General features: G+C 54.5%; 11 protein-coding genes across 11 annotated transcripts; 4 read left to right on the top strand and 7 right to left on the bottom strand.

Annotated features, from left to right (window-relative positions):
- Window positions 1-984: 984 nt before the first annotated feature.
- On the top strand, window positions 985-1,747 carry G6M90_00g063580 (uncharacterized protein; the record flags this gene model as incomplete). The annotated part of the gene is made up of 3 exons (XM_014687040.1): window positions 985-1,032; window positions 1,099-1,491; window positions 1,583-1,747. The coding sequence occupies 3 exons, from the start codon at window positions 985-987 to the stop codon at window positions 1,745-1,747; spliced, it is 606 nt and encodes a 201-aa protein (XP_014542526.1).
- Window positions 1,748-2,289: 542 nt separating this feature from the next.
- Window positions 2,290-2,800, top strand: G6M90_00g063570 (uncharacterized protein; the record flags this gene model as incomplete). The annotated part of the gene is made up of 2 exons (XM_014687041.1): window positions 2,290-2,474; window positions 2,539-2,800. The coding sequence occupies 2 exons, from the start codon at window positions 2,290-2,292 to the stop codon at window positions 2,798-2,800; spliced, it is 447 nt and encodes a 148-aa protein (XP_014542527.1).
- Window positions 2,801-2,926: 126 nt separating this feature from the next.
- On the bottom strand, window positions 2,927-4,498 carry DHC24 (Delta(24)-sterol reductase; the record flags this gene model as incomplete). Its single annotated transcript, XM_014687042.2, has 1 exon — window positions 2,927-4,498. One exon carries the CDS (start codon window positions 4,496-4,498, stop codon window positions 2,927-2,929), a length of 1,572 nt encoding a protein of 523 aa, XP_014542528.2.
- A 527-nt stretch (window positions 4,499-5,025) lies between these two features.
- On the bottom strand, window positions 5,026-6,978 carry HAS1 (ATP-dependent RNA helicase HAS1; the record flags this gene model as incomplete). Its single annotated transcript, XM_014687043.1, has 4 exons — window positions 5,026-5,520; window positions 5,585-5,946; window positions 6,015-6,504; window positions 6,580-6,978. The coding sequence occupies 4 exons, from the start codon at window positions 6,976-6,978 to the stop codon at window positions 5,026-5,028; spliced, it is 1,746 nt and encodes a 581-aa protein (XP_014542529.1).
- Window positions 6,979-7,608: 630 nt separating this feature from the next.
- On the bottom strand, window positions 7,609-8,664 carry G6M90_00g063540 (uncharacterized protein; the record flags this gene model as incomplete). The annotated part of the gene is made up of 1 exon (XM_014687044.1): window positions 7,609-8,664. One exon carries the CDS (start codon window positions 8,662-8,664, stop codon window positions 7,609-7,611), a length of 1,056 nt encoding a protein of 351 aa, XP_014542530.1.
- A 1,418-nt stretch (window positions 8,665-10,082) lies between these two features.
- G6M90_00g063530 (uncharacterized protein) lies at window positions 10,083-11,393 on the bottom strand (the record flags this gene model as incomplete). Its single annotated transcript, XM_014687045.1, has 1 exon — window positions 10,083-11,393. The coding sequence occupies one exon, from the start codon at window positions 11,391-11,393 to the stop codon at window positions 10,083-10,085; it is 1,311 nt and encodes a 436-aa protein (XP_014542531.1).
- Window positions 11,394-12,703: 1,310 nt separating this feature from the next.
- Window positions 12,704-13,733, top strand: G6M90_00g063520 (uncharacterized protein; the record flags this gene model as incomplete). The annotated part of the gene is made up of 3 exons (XM_066130761.1): window positions 12,704-13,116; window positions 13,198-13,364; window positions 13,450-13,733. 3 exons carry the CDS (start codon window positions 12,704-12,706, stop codon window positions 13,731-13,733), a joined length of 864 nt encoding a protein of 287 aa, XP_065986691.1.
- Window positions 13,734-14,185: 452 nt separating this feature from the next.
- G6M90_00g063510 (uncharacterized protein) lies at window positions 14,186-14,625 on the bottom strand (the record flags this gene model as incomplete). The annotated part of the gene is made up of 4 exons (XM_066130760.1): window positions 14,186-14,269; window positions 14,320-14,450; window positions 14,499-14,511; window positions 14,590-14,625. The coding sequence occupies 4 exons, from the start codon at window positions 14,623-14,625 to the stop codon at window positions 14,186-14,188; spliced, it is 264 nt and encodes an 87-aa protein (XP_065986838.1).
- A 449-nt stretch (window positions 14,626-15,074) lies between these two features.
- Window positions 15,075-15,642, top strand: rpl-38 (60S ribosomal protein eL38; the record flags this gene model as incomplete). Its single annotated transcript, XM_014687047.1, has 4 exons — window positions 15,075-15,104; window positions 15,181-15,214; window positions 15,340-15,468; window positions 15,605-15,642. The coding sequence occupies 4 exons, from the start codon at window positions 15,075-15,077 to the stop codon at window positions 15,640-15,642; spliced, it is 231 nt and encodes a 76-aa protein (XP_014542533.1).
- Window positions 15,643-15,958: 316 nt separating this feature from the next.
- G6M90_00g063490 (uncharacterized protein) lies at window positions 15,959-16,588 on the bottom strand (the record flags this gene model as incomplete). The annotated part of the gene is made up of 1 exon (XM_014687048.1): window positions 15,959-16,588. One exon carries the CDS (start codon window positions 16,586-16,588, stop codon window positions 15,959-15,961), a length of 630 nt encoding a protein of 209 aa, XP_014542534.1.
- A 2,105-nt stretch (window positions 16,589-18,693) lies between these two features.
- G6M90_00g063480 (uncharacterized protein) lies at window positions 18,694-20,226 on the bottom strand (the record flags this gene model as incomplete). The annotated part of the gene is made up of 1 exon (XM_014687049.1): window positions 18,694-20,226. One exon carries the CDS (start codon window positions 20,224-20,226, stop codon window positions 18,694-18,696), a length of 1,533 nt encoding a protein of 510 aa, XP_014542535.1.
- Between the last annotated feature and the right edge of the window lie 1,138 nt (window positions 20,227-21,364).

Here is a 21,364-nt window from a genome sequence, read left to right as displayed (position 1 = left end):
GTCAATATAACGCTTTTTCATCTTCCGCAGCAAGTTGATTATTGGAGGAAGAGCCCAGGCCAGGTCCAAAAAAGCAATCACCAAACGCCGCTTCAGCCTGTTGGTGACATCCGCACACACACGCCATGTTACGTCTCTTGCCGTCGTGGCCTCGATGGAGCTCATTGCCATTGCTCATTTGGCCCCAATTTCCGTGCAGTCATCCATCGACTTGAATAGCTGTGCCCTCGACGCTGCCTGGACAGTACCCGACAAGCGCCACTTACAAGAACTTGGGATGCCGTCCAATCGGGCCGCCCACGTTGCCGTCAAGATGGTGACTGCAAGAGACTAGAGAAACACCATTCTGTGCGGGCTGCAGCGCCGTGTCAAAGTCTAATAATAGGCTTGTCTGCTCCTAGTATGTTGGCAGCACCAGCGGCGCCAACTCTACTCCTAGATCTCACATGGCACCGAATGTGCACAAACGACGACACCTTGGGACTGGATCCTAGATAAGGGAAAAACAGAAATTTTGTGAAATCTCGTCACTGAAACAGATGGCAACGTGGCCGCTCGTCTCCATTCTCCGCGAGGCCATCATCTTTGCAAACGCTGCCCTTGTCTCATCCATCCATTGCAAACATCTTTCTCAGGTTGGGCCCTTCCCACCAAGCTAACAATACTCAAGGGCGTACTCATTCCGAGTCTAAAACCGCGCCATGAATGGTTCCGGGCCCTCGGCCTTGCCAATTTTAGCCATCGCGACCTTTGGCCCCGTCGTGGACTCGGGGAAATACCAGGCTCATGGGGCCGTACGTGGCCGGTGCCCAAAGTGCAAACCATCTGACAGTAAAAATATATTCAAGTTTGCTCCTTGAGTTCATTTCCGCGCAAACACGACCATAAACAGATCCCACCAGCCAAGCATATAACACCAGCGGCCAGTGGCGGGTGGGCAATTCCGCCAGACACGAGCAACATTTGCCCATCTAGTCGATCAAAATGGTCATCTTCAAGAGTCTCGTGCTCGCTTTGTCGCTGCCCCTCAAGGTACATCTGCCACTTCCTTCCCAAAAAAAAAAAAGTCACGACTTGTCTTAACGCTGATGAGCCAAGGCCATGGCAGGACTCGCCGACGCACCCATCCCCGGCTACGACGTGGTCGACCTCACGTGGCAAGTGGAAGTCTTCCCCGGCCACTTTGAGAACCTCACCGGCACCGCGGAACAGGTTCACCGCGCCGCCAGGGCCATGAACCCCGGGTGGAAGCCCAGGACCGCCTCCGACCCCCGCGGCAGCAACCTGGCGAAGCGTGTGCCGCTGTTCAACTGGGCCAAGGTCATTTGCGGCGCGGGCGCCCTCGGCTGGCACCCGTGCAAAGTCCGCAGGATAGAGCAGGGAATCGAATACCTCAGGGGGCTGGCCGGCGTGCCGACAAACGGCCCCGGGCCGGAGACCTGCGGACGCGTCAGCTGTTCCTACCAGGCGGCCATATGGTGGTGCAACAGTGTGAGTTTCTGCCCGTTCCCAGCCGTGTCGGCGGAAGCAGAGTCTACGTGGAAGGCAAAGTTGGCTAACTGTCGTGGCAACGGACGGGTAGGCGCCTTTTGCGCGGGCGCTGGGTAGCTGGGACGACATCGCGGACAGCGCGCAGCTGATGGTGTGGAAGTGCTCGACGGGGCGCCCCTACGCGGACAAGTACATGACGGGGCAGGCGTTTTCGACCGAGAACTGGGACGTCATTATTCGCCAGGACGAGTGTTGAGAATCGAGATGCGTGGCGACGGGGGGATTCGGCACGGCGCTGGGGCGAGGCCCGCGGGTGAGGTCACGACGAAAATGCATGGAGGAAGAATACAAGAGGAATAAAAAGAGTACGATGCCGGTTGCCGATGAAAGAGAGCATTTTGAATAATACATCTACACTAGAGCGCTGCGCACAACCTCGCCGCATCACTCACAAAGGTCGACGTGTCCCTCAGATACAAATAGCACTTGACTTCACCCCATTCCATCAAGCCGCAGCCGTTTCGGGCAGCATCGCGCAGTCTCGACTCTTCCATATCAATCAGATCCAGCATGTGGCGCTCGCCGCACCCACGTCTCATGCAGGTCGACGGCCCCCTCGTCATAGGCGCATCATGGCCATTCGACTCTGAGGTCATCGAGATGCGCAGCCCGTAGGTCGCCACGGCCAGACGATTTAAACGTCGAGAAACCCAGGCTGACCCTTGCGCAACACAGCGTCTCATCAAGACATGAAGCTCTTTTAAAAGACACCGCTTGATTCAGAAGAAATACATCATCATGGCACTGCCCAGAGTTCCCGCCGGCCTGCTGCGCAACCACATCCGCCCAGCGGCATCGCGGGCCATCTCGCCACGGGTCACGGCAGCACAGCTCCGACACAAAATCACCACCAACGACGGCCCCGGCGGACAGCAGCCGCCGCCGCCCAACCCAGGCGGGCCCGAGGCCGTCAAGAGAAACTGGTAGGCTTCCCGTAGACAGCCAGAGGGCCGAAGGGGCCAGACTAACACGCGCGCCGCGTCACAGGGTGCCCGTCGGGGGCGCGGCTCTCGTAGCAGTCGCCGCCTACGCATACCTCAGCTCGTCCGGGGCGTCGGTGGACAAGGCCCGGCAGACAGACGCCAGGAACCCGAGCCAGGCGGAGCTGGAGGACCTGACGGCCGTCAGCAAAGACGCCGAGCAGCTCGGCGCCAAGGTCGGCCAGCAGGTTGCCGAGCAGGCCTCCAAGACGATGAAGGAGATGAGCGGGCGGCAAAAGACGGACCAGGGCAGTTTCCGACACGACTAACGGGCCGGAATGGTGCAGAGTGTATTGCAATAGTCACCGGTTGGAAATGTATAACGTGGTGGAAACGTCGTGTATCAAAAGCATCCTCTACAATGCCAAAAAAAAAAAAAGCCAATTAACATAGCCCTACCCGCTCTCCGTCTCCCCCGTGTCCGGCTTCCTCCTCGATGTCCTCTTCAGCAGGTAATCGCCTCCCCTGGCAGCGGCCCAGAACCCCTTCAGCCCCCTCAACGGCCAGACACGTCCCAGCGCGCCGCGCGCCCTGGCCCGCCGGCTCCTCCGCCTCGCGGCCTCCTCGGCGTCGACGTCGACGCGCACCTTGTCGTAGACGCTGGGCAGATGCGATGCGGCGTACTTGGCCCGCAGCGCGTCGTACGCGGGCCGGTCGTAGTGCGCCCAGAACTCGTCCTCGGTGTAGTAGGCGTGCGCGTAGAGCCACTTCTTGCCCCCGAGCTCGGCGACCTTCCTCTCGAGCGCGCGGTTCGCCTCGACGACCTGCGCGCGCCGGGGGCAGCGCCGCAGCGGCCCCCACACCCCAAAGTTGACCAGGTCCGGCGCGTCCGGGGCGCCGAAGCCGGCGTGCAGCCCGTGCGCGGCCGCCTCGCCGTCGCCGTCGTCGCCGCGCCGCACCCGCAGCGGGCACAGCCAGAGCGGGTAGATGCCGAGCGCGCCGTCCAGCCAGGCCCGGAACTCGGCCGCCCGCGCAAACGGCACCCCGACGTCCTGCACCATGTACGCGTCCGCGAGGCCCGACCCGTGCACCGCGCGGTACATGACGCGCGCGCGCATGAAGCCGTCCAGCAGCCGCCGCGTGACCCGGTTGAACGGCACGCGGAAGTAGGCAAAGGCGTACTCGCCCACCCAGAAGCCGCCCCGGTCCCAGCGGAACAGGTAGTCCACCAGCGGGACGTGGTCGACCACGACGGCGTCCTCGCCCTCCTGCTCCTGCAGCAGCCGGCGCACCTCGCGCGCGCGAATGTAGAACCACGGGTCCGACGGGCGCGTGAACCGCCGCGGCGCCTCGCCCGCCGGCAGCTCGTCCGCCAGCCTCCCCGTGCAGAGCAGCGTGGTGCCGGCGTCGAAGGCGACGCCGTCGACAAAGTCGTTGGCCGGGGCGTCGCACTCCTCGCGCATCCGGCGGACGGCGGCCTCGGCGCCGCCGCGCGCGAGCTCGTACCGCAGCGCGACGTAGCGCTTCGCCGGGCGCAGCCGCACCGCCAGCAGCGTCACCACGCCGAGCGTGCCAAAGGCCGACGCCGCGCCCCAGAACAGGTCCGCCTTGTCGGTGCGCGACGCCCGCGCCGTGGCCCCGTCCGCCAGCACAATCTCGATCCAGTCAAACGTGCTGTCGAAGGCGCCGTACCGGAACGAGCTGCTCTCCCCCGACGTCCCGGAGAAGCCGCCCCCCGCGGTGATGCCCGGGAACTCCATCACCACGGGCGGCACGAGCCCGTGCGCGAGCGTGGCGTCGACGAGCGCGTCCATGGGCACGTTGGGCTCCACGAGGGCCGTCATGCCCGTCTTGTCCACCGAGAGGACGCGGTTGAGGCGGCTGGTGTCGATGGTGTTGTCGGCGCGCCGGTGCGACGTGCGCGTGCTGTTGGTTGAGCCGTGGTAGATGCGGAACGGCTTTTGCGCTTCGTGGAACGTCTTGACCTGGGCTGCGATGCGCCTGACGGCCGCGTCGTGGGCTTCCATGGTTGGAATGAGGTTGGGCGGTTGCGTCATGAGCCGGCCGGCTTAGGCGGAAACAGGGCGAGGAATGTGTTTCGCGTTTCGACTTCTAGACAATGGGCATTTTCGTGGCGGCCAAGAGCAAAGCGAGCAAGCCCATCTATCGCTGTATATACGTTATAGGCAACAGAAACGCAGTTGCTGACTACATGCAATGTTGACGTTTTGACCAGAGGGTTTAGCGCCGAAGATGCCGGCTCAGCCTCGCACCTCACATGCTGTCATCCTGTCTGGTTTAAGCTGACACCCGCATGCTTGGTCGTCACAAGGCCACCGACAACCCACTAGGCTGCAACACCAAGGCATTCGTTTTATTCCTTGCTCATTCTCATGTCCTAAATGCTTTTTCAAGTGCATGTCTAGCCTATTGCCACAAACATTGTAATACAAACAAGCCATTAGATGCGATTTCACCACGCCAAAACGCCGGTCCCGGGCTGTACATGCATCGCTCTTGACACTTTTCGTCGCCTAGTCAGAGGCAATTCCCATCATCTGCGGCCGCCTTGTCGGACTGGCTGGCGAGGCTGGCTACCATATGATCTTCTGCCCTGCACCTTGTTCCTGCTCATTGACTGTCCTAGGTTGATGTCGACGCGAGGCGGGGTTGCGAAACCAAAGCTCTTGGCCACGCGCACCAAGTCCAACTTCTGCACGTCATATACCGATCGCAGGCTGTGCGACCCATAGGCGTGCAGGTATGACTTGAACGCCTCCTTGGCGCTCTGTTGCAGGTAGTAGTTCTTTCCAATCAGCCTCTCCAGATTGGATTGCACATTCTTGATATGTTTTGCAGGAAATTCAAATTCGACGACAGGCACGCGGGCAGTCTTGAGGTGTGACAGGAATCCAACCTCGTTGGGTTGGAGGAACAACAGACTCCGACCCTTTGTATTGGCACCACGAGCTGTACGGCCGACACGGTGAATGTAGTCGCGCGTGTTATCCGGGGGGTCGAATTGCACAATGAAATCTACGGCAGGGATCTGCACCCATGGTATCAGCATGTGTCAACGCGGTTCGACTGTACATTATTCAATCTTCACTTACGTCGAGTCCACGAGCAGCAACATCAGTGCAAATTAGAATACCATGCTCGGCATTGCTAAATTCGAAAAAAGTATTTGTCCGCTTTTGCTGCTTCTGCTTGCCGTGAAGATCTAGCACCGGGCAATCGATGTAGTTGAGGAGCTCCGAGTAGTACTTGACCGAGTTGCAGCTACTGAAGAACACAATCACCTTCTTCTTCTTTTCCTTCATTCTCATCAGGAATGAGAAGAGCAAGATGAATCGCTTGTCGGCATCGCAAAGGACATAGCCTTGTTCAAGCCCGTCCACAGTGCTGAACTGCGTCTCTTCGTCGACATTGATATACAGAGGGCCGGGTCGCAGTGATATCCTTGCAAGATCCTCTGCAATATACGTTAGCTGATGGGAGTTCCACATGTCTTGAATTCCCTGGATAACAAGAGCTACTTACCAACTTTGGTGGTTTGTGTGGCTGAGAACAGCATAGTCTGTCGGTCGTCATTGGATAACACCTTGACGATTTGGCGAATCTCGTCCTCAAAACCAACTTCCAAGATGCGGTCTGCTTCGTCGATAACGAGGGACTTGAGGTTCTTGAACACAAATGGCGTGTTTAATAAATGATCGAGGAGCCGACCAGGAGTGGCAATCAGCAGGTTGACGCCTTTGGACAGCTTCTCTGCTTCTGCCTTTCTATTGGCACCTCCAATAACAATACCATACGTCTGAGAGTGATGTTGCATAAGCTCGCGAGCGACACCGAAAATTTGAAGGGCTAATTCTCGAGTAGGCGAGACCACAATGACGCCAGTGCCGTTTCTGGGCTTGAATCGTAGAGCGCTGAGGATCTCGATCGCGGGGATAAGGAAAGCAAGTGTTTTGCCCGAACCGGTCTTGGCCGCACCAAGAACATCCTTGCCTGCCAGCAGCGGTGGGATAGCCTGTCAACTTATTAGCTGGCTGCTTCAAAGCGTGGTCTTGGCCGGGGAGCTTCGAAGGGAAGCTCAATCACATACAGTCCTCTGGATGGCAGTCATCTTGGTGAAGCCCATTTCTGTGATGGCCTTCATCGTCTTCTCCGACAGCTTCAATTGGTCAAACATATCCGACTCAGCAGTCGGGGCCAGTATAGGAGCGCCGTCGGTTGGAAGATCTCCAACTGTGTCGTCGGCATCTTCGTCTTCTGCATCCTCAGCGATGGGGCCTTCCTCTGCATCCTCGCTGTTCTCCTCGTCCTGTTGTTCGTTCTGCTCCTCGCTCAAACTCTCATTGTCTCCGCTTTCACTCTCGTCCTCCTCAGGCTCGATCTGTGGCGGTGGGTTCTTGACCTTCTTTGACTTTTTCGAAGAGGCGGTGGCATTGGCAACAGCTTCCGCGCCATTGCGCTTCCGCTTCTTGGCAATTCCGTCACCCATTATATCGAAATCTGCAGAGGATCAGAGAGCTGGTTGTGAGTTTGTTTCCTTCTCACTCAAGAAATCCTGTCGTTGCTCTGCGTCGGTTGGTGCAGGCTCGCTATGTTGAAGGGTCTTTGGGGGAAAATGTCGATTCGATAAGTGGGATTTGCGATAACGAAAAAAAAAAGTTGGACCGGCGGATAAGAAAAAAATGCACCCAGCCAACCATGGGTCGTGCCCCACATCAGGAGGTTGAGGTGACTTGGCACCTGGCCCGTGCGCAGATCTGCTCGAGAGAAATGGCAGGAGCTCACGAAACCCAAGCCTTCCTCATTACACTAGTCTAGCATCACCTTGGCATGAGAACTTTAGAATGTGTCATATTTCTGGACGGCGGTGATTTTCGTTTTTATAAAATCCGCATGATAATCTCACATACTGTCTCTCCCTACTTGTACACGCAGCGCTCCTCTAGAAAACTGACATCGCGCATGCTTAGTCCTCCTCTAACAACCAAGGCTGTCAACAGGAACCGTGACTGAATTCTCCCACGTCAAATTACCCTCCAAACCACGACACCCCTTTCTTGGGTCGGAAAGATTCCACCATGCCTTTTTTTCGTCTTTTAATTGATATGCTTCAGGTGGTTTACAGCTTGCTCTTAGAGCTCAGATACACGTTGGCCAAATTGAGTTGGTCCACGGCCTCGGCAACCATTTCGTCGACAATCTCTTTGGCGGGCTGGATCTTGGTAATTGCCCCAGCCACCTGGCCCATGAGATGAGGAAATTCAATGTCCTCGCGATCATTTTCAAAGTCGTGCTCGATGGGGACAATACCCTTGTCACAAAGCTCCTGGGCAGCATTGCCTCTAACCTGCCAGCTCTTCAGGTATGGGTTGAGTCGGGCTCGCAACGGCCGGCCCGTGAGAACCAAAGTACGGTCCGTCTCGGAGAAGTCGCAAGCAACAACGGCCTCCTTGTGTTCCTCGGCGCTAGCGGCCTCGGTGCAGGCGACGAATCTGGTACCGACCCAGACACCGACAGCGCCCTGCATGAGAGAGCTGGCCAGGCCACGTCCGTTGTGAATACCGCCTGCGGCAAGGACTAGAGCCGTCTGGCCCTTTAGCATGGCTGGCTTGTAGCGACGAGCAACATCGACAACTGCCGGGATCAGCACCGAGTTGGCGACATCACCAGTGTGGCCGCCTCCCTCGGTGCCCTGGGCACAAAGCATATCGACGCCACGCTCAAGGGCCTTTACGGCGTGCTTGGGGTGGCCAACCATGTTCATGACTAAGATGCCGTGTTTGTGAAACTTGTCAATGACTTCCTGTTCAGGAACACCGACGGCGCTGACGAAAAGACAGGCACCACTCTCGATAATCAGGTCCACAAGTTCGTTTAGTTTGCCATGTGTGTAGTCGTGGTTCGTCTTTCGAGCGCTGCCACCGACCTGGGGCAAGGCCAAGTCAACGCCAAAGGGGAGATTAGGCTGCTTAAATCGGGCCTTCATCTCAGAAATAATTTCGCGTAGCTGCTCCGGTGTGTACTGGAAGCCGCCGACGACGCCGAGACCTCCCGCATTGGATACAGCCGCAGCGAGTTCTCCGCCTGCCGTGTGCGCCATGCCAGCAAGCATGATGGGATGCTGAATCCCCAGCAGCGTGGTCAGCGGTGTTGTGATAGGACCGGACGGCGCCATGGTTGATTGTGTTTTGTTTTTCGGGGCTAAGAAAACGGAGCAAAAACGGCTATGCTAATAATACTGCGCAGGTCAGAAACCAAAGGTTCAACATAGGCATCCTGGTGCCTTGCGGAATGTCGAACGGGTCAGCCATGCGGCGGGCGCGTAACTTACTGTTTCGAGAAAAAAGAGTTCGTCAATCGCTTAATGGTAAAGGGTATGTGACCGAGTATGTGTGGCAAAGGAGAAAAGACAGAAACGACCCGAATCTAAAAAAGCAGATTCCATGGCAAGATAAATATGACGAGAGATTGAGGAGCGTCATCGCGCTTCACGAGCCAGCCTAAAAAAAAGAACGCCACGGACATGGGTCACGGTCCCTTAACACACCAGACAGACTCCAATTGGGCCCACGGCAACCCGCAAAAAAGAGGCCAAAATGGGCCATGGTCGCTCGGGTCGCGCCCCGGAGGCGCGGGGGAACCGCCCTGACCGTCGCCTCCGATGCGGGGAGCCGACACCCAGCCGAGGCTCGTCGGTCCTCAAGGCCGTCCTGCCGTCTTATTTCGTACGAGTCGGCCAACACCCCCTCACTCAGCAGCTAAAACACCTCCAGGAACGGCTATTGCAATGCCCTAGGTTCGACGAACCAGGAATGTGAATCGATCGATTGATCGCGGTTTCGAACTGACTAGGTCTGGAGTAGTCATGACTTTAACCCGTGTTGTACTAAGTAAACGTAGCTTCCATAGCAAAAGATCTTTGTCAATGCTTAAGCATACACCAAATACGATAGCATCTTCCAGTATAGGGTGTGATGGCCGAGTATCTGATCTGGTGAATGCTCTTGCCGGTCACTAACAACTTATGTTGCAGCGAGGCCATGCCAGCCGAGCAATACCAGGCGATAATTCAACGCAGTCTGGTCAATCCAATAGACCCAGAAAATCTGCCAACTCCACCAGCGTTACTAGCATTGTACCTTGCGTTCAATGTTTATGTTTCTGGCACCGTTCCCTGAAACAAGGGGACCACAGGCAGCAGGTAAATTTCTCTCAACTCTATACTACACCAGCAAACGGCTTCACGGGCTCAACATTCACGGAGCAACTGCTCCACATAAAAATATCCGGTCAATACATCGTTGCATTGCAGTCGGTCGTTGTATAGTATGACTTGCCGATTATTAGCGGCCACCTCGTGCGTACTGACGAGTCATGGGCCAAATTCTAAAAAAAAAACACTGCTCGGTACAGCTACGCTTGCTAATTGTCACAAAATTCCATGCTGCTTCCCAGGTCGCATACACATCTTGAGCCTCCCATTCGCGTTGCCCAGAAGAGTATGCGCTCTACAAGCAAATGACGCAGAATAAATTAAATGAGCCCCATAAATTGCTGCGTCCAACGAAAGCAGCATCCGCATCCAAACTCTCGCTATCCAAAGCGTGGCAGTCGCGCTGCGTGGAAAGCCGATGTAGACCTGCTACTCGATTGATACGGATCATCGCCTCCACTCCCTCTTGGTTGGTCCCTCGACGCCGCAGTTGGCGGCGGCGGCGGTGGTGGTGATTCTCGTCCATCGCGATCCTGCAAAGACGTCACCTTATCCTGAGGTTCGTGGATCTCGTTCATTGCGACCTCGAGCATTTTCGCCTCCTCGATATCGTGGACTTCTTCATCGGCGCCCAGTCCCCTCCCTGAAGCAAGCTGCGAGGCAGCCATCTTCCTCCTCGCCTGTTCATCGTGCTCTTGCCTCTGCAACCTCGTCTCTTCAGCTTGTAAATCCTCCATTGGCGGGATATGAGCAACGCCTGGCGTCGGGGGGGCCGTCGTCGCGTACTCGCGGGACTCGCTGGACGCCGTAGATCCCAGTGTTGATCTAGAAACGGTTCGGGAAGAAGCCGCAAGCTTTCCCGCTGGCCGTTTTCCTTTACTGCTCCTCGTCTTGGCACTGCTCCTGTCGTCCCTCTTTACCATGTCATATGTCACGTCGTCATCCAACGGCACCGCATCCTCCTCTCCCTCCCCGTCGCTGGGGAACAAATCTCCTCTTGACCGGTACGAGTCCGACGTTCCCCCGGACCCTGTGGTGCCGCTCCGTTGTCTAGGCATGCGCAACACCTCCCCGTAGTCCGAGTCGTCGTCACCGCCCAACAGCGGCGCAGATTCCCCGGCGCCGTGCTTGCCAGGGTGGTCTTGGAGATCCGCTGCGCTAGGTTTATATCGTAGCGTTCCGCCCATTTTCCAGGGCAGTTTACTCAAGAACCCAATGGGCTGTGTGCTCGGAATAATTGTGGCATCGTTCTGGCTTGCCTTCCTCCTCATGCCTCTTGTCCCATAGCTCATGCCGCGTTTCCTTCGAGGTTGCTCGTTCGTCTCGCCGCCATGTCTTCTGGCGCTTCCTGTGCCAGCTAGCAGGCGGTCCCAGTCCTCGCCGCCCCAGCTGCCCAGGAGCCCACCTCCAGATTGCTCCTCTTCGTACCAGTCGTCGTAGAAGTCGAAACTGAATTCGGCGCTCTCGCGGGCCCGTTGGCGTTCGCGACGACGACGGAGCCGCTCTTCGGGGTCGCCTAGGCATACCGTTGTGCATTGCTCGATAGAGTCGGCTATTGACGCGAGGCACGGGTTGATATAGTTTTGCTGGAAGGTGAAAATACCGGCTGCTGCGTTTTCAGTGACGGTTTCCGCGTCGTGGGTGATTTGGTTCCAGCGTTGGCGGAGCCGGGGGTCTTCGAGGAAGGCCATGTTTGGGGCAGAAACAAATCGGGCGCGCAAATCAGCTTGCCGCAGCTGCTGACAGCATAGAAGTCGTGGCTATTAGGTCATGGATTTTCGGGTATGGTTGAAGGCTGGATGTTGACACAGGATGCGCTAGATTCCTGGTTCGCCAGAACATGAGCGCCCGACTCGGGGTCCGGGAATGTGACGGCTTGTCGAGATGAATGAGAGTTATGATGAGTTTTTGATTCGTGCGCGCAGCGCGCAGGCGCAATTTGGCGATTCGCAATTCGCTTCCGTGTAGGGTTTGGATGATGGTCATTGGTAATTTGAGGTGCAGGTCGTCGAAACGCCTCCTCCATCAGCCGGCACGTGCGAGGAGTCCAGGTGGTTTGGTCCTCAGTCCTTAGTCCAGCTAGGGGAGATTTATCATTACCCAAGGACAGTGGTGATTCGACAGCCAACGGCTAATTGAATAGGAGTAAATGTGCGAAACGTGGAATTAAAAACAGAGCTCAAACTCAAATGCCAACACGACTTGCCACCTCATTGTGCAACCAGACTGTCTTCACCAGCCCAAAGCCTGATCTTGAATGGCCACCAAAGCCTGGGTCACAAGTCGCGGGAGGTACCTGGAACTCAAGTGTCCCAGCCAGTCCGGTTCTTCTGCACAGGCCTAAAAAAGCAAAAGTGGCAGAGAGTGGGGCCACCCGCAATGTCAGGTTGTCAACGCAATACAGAGTACAGTGAACCTGCTCTACAACGATCATGTATCTTAGCGATAGTCAGGTTATTACGATAATTCACGGTCATCTAAGGTTTTTCCCTAATAAATCGTTAATATTCAGGTTACTAATAATATCGTAGGCATCAGGCTTAGTCACCATATAAATCAGGGCTTTTATCCAGATGTCGTTATTAGGGGCCTGCTGAGGCCTATAGGGCCCCACATGTGAGGCCTACAAGGGGCCTATAGGGGCCCACATTTAAGGCGCACAGCGCGTTTTTCTAGCCGTAACGCGGTCAAAAAAAAACCTATCCTTGTAAATATACCTTATAACAAATATAGATATATACCCTATAATAATCGCACCTTTATGATAGTCGCCAAATAACGATAAGAGGGGCCTCGCGAAGTATATTATTATAGGCCCGGTTCACTGTACTTGAGCATCAAGGTACAAACGAGACTGATTGGCTGGTTGATAGTGGGACGCGTCCTTCATCTGGTGTTTGACGGCATGGAGGAAATATCAGACATGCTGCCGTGATCACGAGTTCCCTTTGTAGCCTCAATCCATCCTTCTCATCCCAGATCTTGTCGCGCCAGAGGCACAATGCCGCCTGTTCGGTCAACGAAAAAGAACTCGCACCTCGAGAGCAATGCACAGCAACTCAGCATAGAATCTTTTTTTACAAAAGGGGTCGCCAAGGACGCGTCAACGTCGATAGCCAACCCGCCGGTCATCTCTGTGGGAGCTTCCCCTGCTGCAGCTGAAGCTCCTGCAGATTCCAACCCGCCCGACAACTCTGCGGGAGCTACTTCAGCTGCAGTTGGAGCTCTTGCGGATTCCAACACGCCCCCTCCCGTCAAGAAGGTCGCCAACGCTTTCCAGGCACTTCGGCCCGATTCCAAGGGACAAGTGGAAGTCTATTTTCAGTCTGATGCGGAGTGGGAGAAAAGTTGGCAAACGAAACTGGGCCACCGGACAAAGAAACTGGGCTTTGGGAGCTCGTTTGTCCTGACTGAGTAAGAAAGCTTTCCAAATTTTGGACCAATGGTCCCCATGCATGACAGTGATAAATGGCTTATGTTCGTCCCATCCTGTAGTCGACATTTCGAGCAGCTTATATCCATAGGCACAGGCATCTGCCGCAACCTAACACACTTCGAGTTCCAGTATACAGATGTCAGCTATGGCGCGCACAATGCGAATGAACTCACCCCCGGCACCACTGTGCGACTGGCGCGCATGTATCCGTGCCAGCTTGCGTTTCGTAAGACTGCAAGGATGCCGCAAATTCCAGACTGACGCCATGCTCATCGCCTTCCTCTCCAACTGCCCTAAGATAACCTATTTAGAGCTTTCCGGCCCCTCTGCAAACAAGATTACACAAGCTTCCTTTGATGCCCTGCTGGCGCATCCAAATTGGGCTCCCAAGCTCAAGACACTGTGCATTCCTCCGCCTGGCCCTGATGTGAAACGGGAGAAGGCCTGGTTCAAATCTCTGTGCGCGGTATCCAAAGAACGACAGATGCTGACGATTCAGGTGACTAGAATCAGTGAAGAGAAGAAATGGGGTGACTGGGAGCTTACCACTTCGGCAACGGAATACCGGAAAGGGAAGAAACTTCGGGTTTGGTAGCAGACATTTTACTCAGAAATGGCATCCAGAACGCATGCCCGCGCCGGCTCTGGGAAGAGACAAGTTGAAGTAGGATGCCTCATCTACTGCATGCGAATTCCGTGGTATAATCAATGGCCCTCCGCGATGAGGCAAAACCAGCGGACAGTGCTTTTTTCTTAGCTCTTTTTTTTTTTTTGGGGGGGGTTCTTCATTTTGAATCACCAATCTTCCTGGCTTTCTAACGCATTGTGATGCGTGTATTTCATGGTGTTTGACGGGGCAAGTTACGGTTCTCGTGCTTGAGTACGGCCAGGCGCATGTGTTACTTTCACGGGGCCTTGCCTGATAAACAACTTAATTGGCACATAATGAACTAAGCTTCTTTGTACTCATTTCACAGTCAATCATGAAGTCTCATTCATGCATTAAACATTGATGTAGTACATATTAATACCTTTTAGCCCTGCGTCTTATTTCCTATCAATTCTCATGTTGGCCTGGATTCGTAGGAGCAACTGCTCTCTTGTATCACTCTCACTCGGGAATAGGTTCCGCTGTAGAGAAGTATCAGTCTATATATGGCTGATGAACTCGTGGTACTTACAGCCGCCAACCACCTTCTCATTTCCTCTCGAGTCCAACTCTCGGGGTCACCTGTTGGGTCTGGTTCTGCAGGAAACATATCGGTGCCCCATATTGTCCACACGGCGGCCGCAACAACCGCGCCCCCAAACGCTGCGCATGGTTAGTGGTACATGGTGATAGCAGAAATAAATGGCTCACCAAGCACCATGTTCTAACTACAGTTAGCGAATGTATATAAAAAATTACAGGAAACCGTACATCCCGTCCCAAACTCCACTTCAGTCCGTACCTTTGACCTCATCGCATTGTCCAGTGGTGTTGGCATCTTGATGCCGGGTAGGTGGTCCTAGACGACACTGATCTTCTGTGTTCTCAACCAGAAAGAGAATCGCAAAAATTGTGAAGAAATAATATGCACTGCGATTTTGTCAAAGGGGACAGTATATATTTAGTAAGTTATATTGGAACGGTGTCTACTTGACGTGATTCGCAGTGGTGACGTCGCCTGGGCGAAAAGCTACGTGGCGCATCAGTTCTAAGCCCGTTGCCTCGCCATGCCATTCAGTCGATCCCCTGCGACAGCCACACGCCACACTTTGGCCCCACTTTGCATGCCACCAGCCTCACGGTACGTACCCGACATTGTCCCCATTGGTCTGTGCGCGGCCCCCGCGAGAAAGCAGCGCACAAAATTAATTCTCCAAAATCCATCGATTCCGCAACTCGTGCCTTGTCAAGACTCTGTACAGACAGACCTATCGAACTACCGCCAAAATGCCTCGTGAGGTCGCCGATATCAAGAAGGTGCGTTTGCAGTTCCTCAATTGCGTCTGACGAATGTGAGATTTTTTTTGTTACATGACTAACGAGATATGTGCAGTTCATCGAGATCTGCCGTCGGAAGGACGCTTCCTGTATGTTTCTTTGCCAGTAGTTGAACGCGAACGCCCGCCCCCGTGAATTACTTGACATTACGGGGATATTAGAACGCCCTATTTGCGTGTGTGGGAATTGAATTCTAACTGTTGAAATTTTGCAGCCGCGCGGATCAAGAAGAACAAGAAGTCCAACAACATCAAGTTCAAGGTCCGCTGCCAGACTCACCTGTACACCCTGGTGCTCAAGGACACCGACAAGGCCGAGAAGTTGAAGCAGAGCCTGCCTCCCAGTACGCGCCGAATTGCCCTCTCCCAGACCGTGTTTTCGTCCTGTGAACTCGTTGGGGGAAATTTCCTATCCATCGGGCGAATCGGCGACGGCAAAGTGTGACCCCGGCCACTATTTACTAACGTGCCATTTTGCAGACCTGAGCATCGCCGAGGTTGGCAAGAAGAAGAACTAAGCATGACGATGCGGTAAAGCGAGGAAATGGGCTGCCGGGAGGAAAGCGGACGGTGATGGATTAAACCAAAAAAAGGAATCTACATGCACGAATGGGCGTCTCGGGATACCTTTGCATTTCATGTGCTCAGAATGCGCGGCACTCGAATAGAGCTGAACAAGGACGATTTTTGAAGCACACTACCAAGAACTACATGTCGAAACGGTTTCGCCCCCCACCACAGTAGCAACGTGCCATGTTCTGCGCCGACTGCCAACAACGAAGTGAAGACAAACAAAAGAGGGAAGAAGCACGATACAGATGAAAAAACTTGCTCCTACACGACGTGCCTGAAGCGCCTCTGCTCACTCCCGTCCCCCAAGGCAATAAGCTTCTGCACCGTCCCCTCGGGCACCTCGTCGGTCCAAAACACAACCAGCTCCTCGTTCCCATCGCGCTTCTCGATCCTCCACCCCGCCCAGAGCTTCTGATCCCCCTCCATGAGATCCACGTCCCTCTCCTCCCTCTCGTACGCCTCCTGTAGCTTGTCCCGCTTGACCCCGGGCTCGACCGTGACCCTGGCGACGCTGAAGCTGTCCTTGTTCAGGAACGCGCGCCGCAGCTGCTCGTCCTTGCCGGCCGGGCTCAGGTGCTGCAGCAGCGCCGAGCTGCACCCGGGCTTGATGTAGTGCGCCAGCTTGGCGTTGCACATCTGGTTGTCGGTGGACCGGATCCATTCGCCGTGGTCCTCGGGCGAGTCCCACGGCGCCGTGATGAGCAGCGACGGCCGGTCGCTGTGCTCAATGTACATGCTGCTCAGGTTGCTGTTGGGCTCCAGGTTGTACGGGTGGTTGACGCGCGTCCAGCTGTCCTGGATCTCCTGCACCTCCATGAGCGCCTCGAGGAAGTCGAGCTCGTCGAAGCCGCCGCCGCGGAGGCAGATGATGGCGAACTCGGTAACGGGCATCGCGGGAAGCGCGCGCGTGTGCGGTGACTGGTGCGGTGATGTGGTATATATATATGCTTTGTGTCAAGTGATTTTTCTTCTGGTTTGGCCACCGGCGTTGTAGCTATGCAGTTTGGCAGCTGACGTAGGCAGTCGCCGGATGCGTATGTCGTGGCTTGCGCCTTGGATCGTGTGGAGTTTGCCTCGCGAGACAGTGCGTGGAAGGCCGGCAGCCTGGGATGGCGAGGGTCAACATGTCTTTGGATGGGAATTTGTGCCCTTTTTTGAGTGTGCAATTGCGTGTTTTGTGTGTTCGTGGGTATTGGGCTGAAATTTGCAAAGTATGGGTTGCGTTGGCCGCGGGATGTATTGACTCCTGATTGACTTTGGAGCAAAACACTAACTGTTGTACGCACAGTTTTATGTTGACGGCGGTCGTGTGATGGAAGACAAAGCCCACGCCCCACTCCATGCGCAATATACTTAAGTAGCCTTGAGATTTCTGGCCCGGTGCCAATGCCGACTCTCGCCTCGTCGCTGCTGGGCGCCGGCCGGCATCTGGGTCTCCAACTTCGGCTTCAGCCCGGCCCCTGCCGCCGGCGTCCGCAATATCCGCGCGAGGCAAACCTCACCGCTATATAATTTTTCACCAAGCCAGCAGTTTGCGGGAAATGGCGGACCTGATCAGCAAAGAAAGAGGCTCACTGCCCGCCGAGAGTAGTTACAACACGCGAAAAAAAGACGTCAAATTCCTCCTAGCTGGAGCACCGGGGTTTCTCGGACCGGAAATACTGGCAGTCTTGCTGGCCGGTGCTAGTGTCTTCAGAGTGCACTGTACAGCTGTACCGCCTGGTTTCTCACCTCAGGTTATGCATGGTGAAAAGGTTACTGTATGCCTGGGTAGCCTGACAAGTTCTGCTATATGTAGGATTATCTTTGACAGAGATTAATTTCCTGGGGGAGAATGTTGATCGGATTACATATGCTGGGGCTGAGGGACAATTGTCCATTTAAATATGACAATTACAGCTACTCTGTTACAAAATTTCCCCAACAACACATGTGTATGCAATGTCTCGACTCTTATCAATCTGTCCGAGGTGCAAACGATATTTCCTCGCACTCTCGGCAGGGATAGCGCTTCCGAAGCGAATTCCTCTTCACTTTATTTCATCTGGGAGGGTAGTCTCGCAGAGTGGAGGATATTCCACCTCGCCGACATTTATGGCTGCACATCCACCTCGGTCTAATGGCTAAGGTTTCACGACATCGAAAGGGGCAAACGAATTTTTTTTTTTTTTTGGAAAAGCCATCACCAAGACAGGTCTTCCTCTTGTGATACCTCATCCTTGTTGCATCATTGGAGACGGAGCGCCAGACGACGACGCTATGCACTGGGTAACTCGATTCCCAATATTGAATCGCATGGTGCCAGACATTCGAAATGCCCAGGGCTTCTTTGACTTCAAACAAGCTTTTGAAGTAGCGGCAGAAAGAGTATAGCATTGCGTTCCGCCACTACAGTAGCCGTGCCATTCGGTCAATTAGCTCAGCGAATTGACAAATTGTACGGTGCAAGTTTCAAGACTGTATGCATGTATGAATGGATCCGTCAAGCTATGAAAATAGGCATGCAAGATTTGATTGCTAGTCAAGTAGTTACCTGGAGGCTACTTTCGCTGGAAAGGGGGAGCTGACATTTCCGTACTTGGGAGGCCCGTAAGGAGTCAATGGTTTTCATCTCTCCCCTGACTCGCTGCGGTTCATTGAATAGCAGCATCAACATGGACAAATAAAGCCAGGCCAGTTAATTACGAAAGCTGGAAATTGAAGCGTCAAGCTACCAAAGGCAGAGGAGAGATTGCCCACCTGCACTGGCTAAAGGTCTATCTTGTTATTCACGCATGATACTGAACCAAAGCAATGTTAAACTTGAATATAGAATGCTAACGTCACGATTGGGTAGCTATGAATCGAATTGAACAGTGGTCCCCGATTGAAGCCATCTATCGAGGGACAATAAGTAATAAACCGAAGCTTTGCCTCTGTGTAGTATACTTTACAATCGTTGTCCGAGACTGGGCCCATACATGAGCCTCGTGGACAGCTTCTGCAGATGGAATTGATCATAATTCATCCCCCCCCATCAATATTGGAATTCTGATCCGAACCCCGTTTATGTACTCTATGATGTGAGAAATGTCCGCAATCTCAGAATCCCATGAGATATTTTCGATTCCCAGTGCTACCGCCATGTCCCGCCAAGATGCCATCGAGTCCGCGTCCGGGACAAAGAACCAACTGCACTTGAATCTAAGAGCAAGCGTATCCTCCTCAAATCGGCAGGTGAAGCAGCCAACGCCATGACCAGTGGTGTCGTACAGCATCATGGACCGCAGCCTGGGCGTTCGCAGCAGCATGTAGACGGCGTTCCGCACCAGACGGTTCAAGTCGTGGGTCGGGCTGTCCCCTATGGATCCTTTTGCCGACAAAATAAGGCTCTCCAGGTTTGGCCACAGTGTGGTACTGTTCGCCATGTAGGACTCAAGCGTGTGGCCATCGTATTCGAGAGAGAGGCTCTTGAGCTCAGAGAGCCTGTACCAAAGGATTCTGAACAACACGCCGTCGGGTTCGTAATCCCCACGCCAGTACCGGAGGAAATACGTGTGCACCTGGGTAATATGCAAGTGTCGCAGCGACATGGGCAGAGAGAACAGTACGTGGACAATGTCGAGGTCAAGCGGACGCTTGCTCTTGCACGCCACCAGTGGCCGGAGCTGCCAGTCCAACATCCGAAGGCAGGGCAGACTCCAAATAATGGCACCTAGGGCGTCGGGGTGGAAGCGTCGAACAGTCCTGCGCAGGACAGACATGGCCGAGATGACGCTGACGCTGGGGAACCACTGCCGGCAGCCTCTCGTCGCGGACGACCTCGTCGGCTCCATGGGCGCGCCTCCGTGATTCAAGCCGAGTTCGAAATTGAAGTCTTCTTGGGCAGCGCAGACGGGCCCTTGCCAGTCATACTGTGACAAGGAGAAAAACGCGGCTGGGAACTGCGTGCTGCTCAATACCCACGGGCCCGGTACGGGCATCCCAGGGGTGGCCGGTATTCCGCCGTATCTTCGCATTCTTTCCGCCATCTTTTGCCAATAGCTCTTTGAGTCTGCGATGATTTCGAGGGCCACGCCGTGGCTCGAGACTTGGTGTCGTGTCCAGGCCGCCAAGATGCCAAAGAGAGAGGAGATGCCGGAGACGAGGGCCATGTCGTCCAGCGTCTTTTGATGGCTCAGCTCGGGAGGATAAAAGGAGTCACGGGGCCCGCCGCCCCAGATCCTCCGCATCAGCAGCAGGGCTGTTTCCTCCTCTGTGGCGCCCTGGTCGTTATGAAGTCGGATCGGCGGGTGTTGGGGGAGGTCGAGCACCAGGCCGACGCGCCGGAGGCATCTCTTCCGTCCTGGCTCTTGGAACGACGTCTCGAACATGTCGAGATCGCCTGGCGTGACGTCCAGGGAGCAGAACGTGTGCTGTTCGAAGAAGGCCTGCCAATCTCGGGAGACGCTTGCGTACCCAGCAAGGGGTTCGTCGTTGCTGTACGCAGTTTCCACGACGCGCGCCAAGACGTCGTTCCTAATCTGGCGAGGCAACATGTTCCAAGACATGGTGAGGGGAGTTTGCTGCTTTGTCGGTCGAAGCGGCCGGGGATGATGATGAGTGACGACATCATTTTTTTACCCAAATACACTGGATGCCTTTAAATGCTCAGGGTCATCAAACAAAGCGCTGTTGAAAATTGAATGTGCAAGAGCTACAAAACGTACCTTCCCGCTTTACTTCTTTAATGTGACATCTGGACATCTGGAGTCTCTGAGTGCTGCGCCGCCATAATCACAAGCCTCATGTAGTTTAAACTTGACCTAGAATTAGTCTAAATAACATTAAATTACTATTATGAGCTTGGATCTTAATGCCAGTGTATATCTTTGTGCATTATTGTGAGCCTGCTGCTATTGGTGTTAGAGGCCGCAGGCACCTTCCAAGGCCACCTTGGCCTACACGTCACCCGCACCTCAACAGCATCGACATCAATAACATCAATAACATCAACAAGACTAAATTTCATAGCTTCAACGAGCCCGAATCCAGCGGCAGCTTTAATTTTCACCTGTCCGGCTCGGCGCTTTGCTTATACGTATGACAGGGGCTTGCATTGTCGTCAGACCTAGTTTGGGAATCAAAACTGCATGTGCTGAAATAATCCAACATGCGGTCTTTTGCGAGCGTGGCGGGATAAAATCCCGTCTCGGCATGACGTCTACAAAGTTGAATGCAAATACGCACGCTCTGTTTGCCAAACTTTTCCGAGAAAAATTACGACGCGGTGGTGACGAGCCTCACAGTGCAGGAGCTAGTCCGGTGTCAAGGGGTAGAAGTACGGGGAATCTACAACCAAGAGGTATACAAGGTTTCATTGTTAAAGCCAGTTGTGGAAGTGGCATTTCCCTTTTGCTTGGTCTAGTTCATTTGTGATGGCAAGTAGTAAATCAAGACAGGCCATTTGAGAGGGAAACTGCAGCGGGACAACTACAAGCTAGCCATCCCATATAAAGTTGGACATGTAGCTAGGGAATTTGGATGTAAATATCGGCAACTATAGACTTGCTGTAGCTTTGAGGTCAAGTGCCAAATTGTGAGCCGCCACTTGCTATCGAACGAAGTTGCTACGAGCTCCCTAGTTGATTTAGTTTTCGCCCCAAGACTAGATAATCGCAGCGCCAGAGCTACTCACTATAAATCATG

This window comes from Metarhizium brunneum, chromosome 3 (genome assembly GCF_013426205.1).
Source record: "Metarhizium brunneum chromosome 3, complete sequence".
Classification (NCBI taxonomy): domain Eukaryota; kingdom Fungi; phylum Ascomycota; class Sordariomycetes; order Hypocreales; family Clavicipitaceae; genus Metarhizium; species Metarhizium brunneum.
The sequence above is the reverse complement of the archived record's forward strand: the minus strand, read 5'-3'. Positions and strand labels throughout refer to the sequence as shown.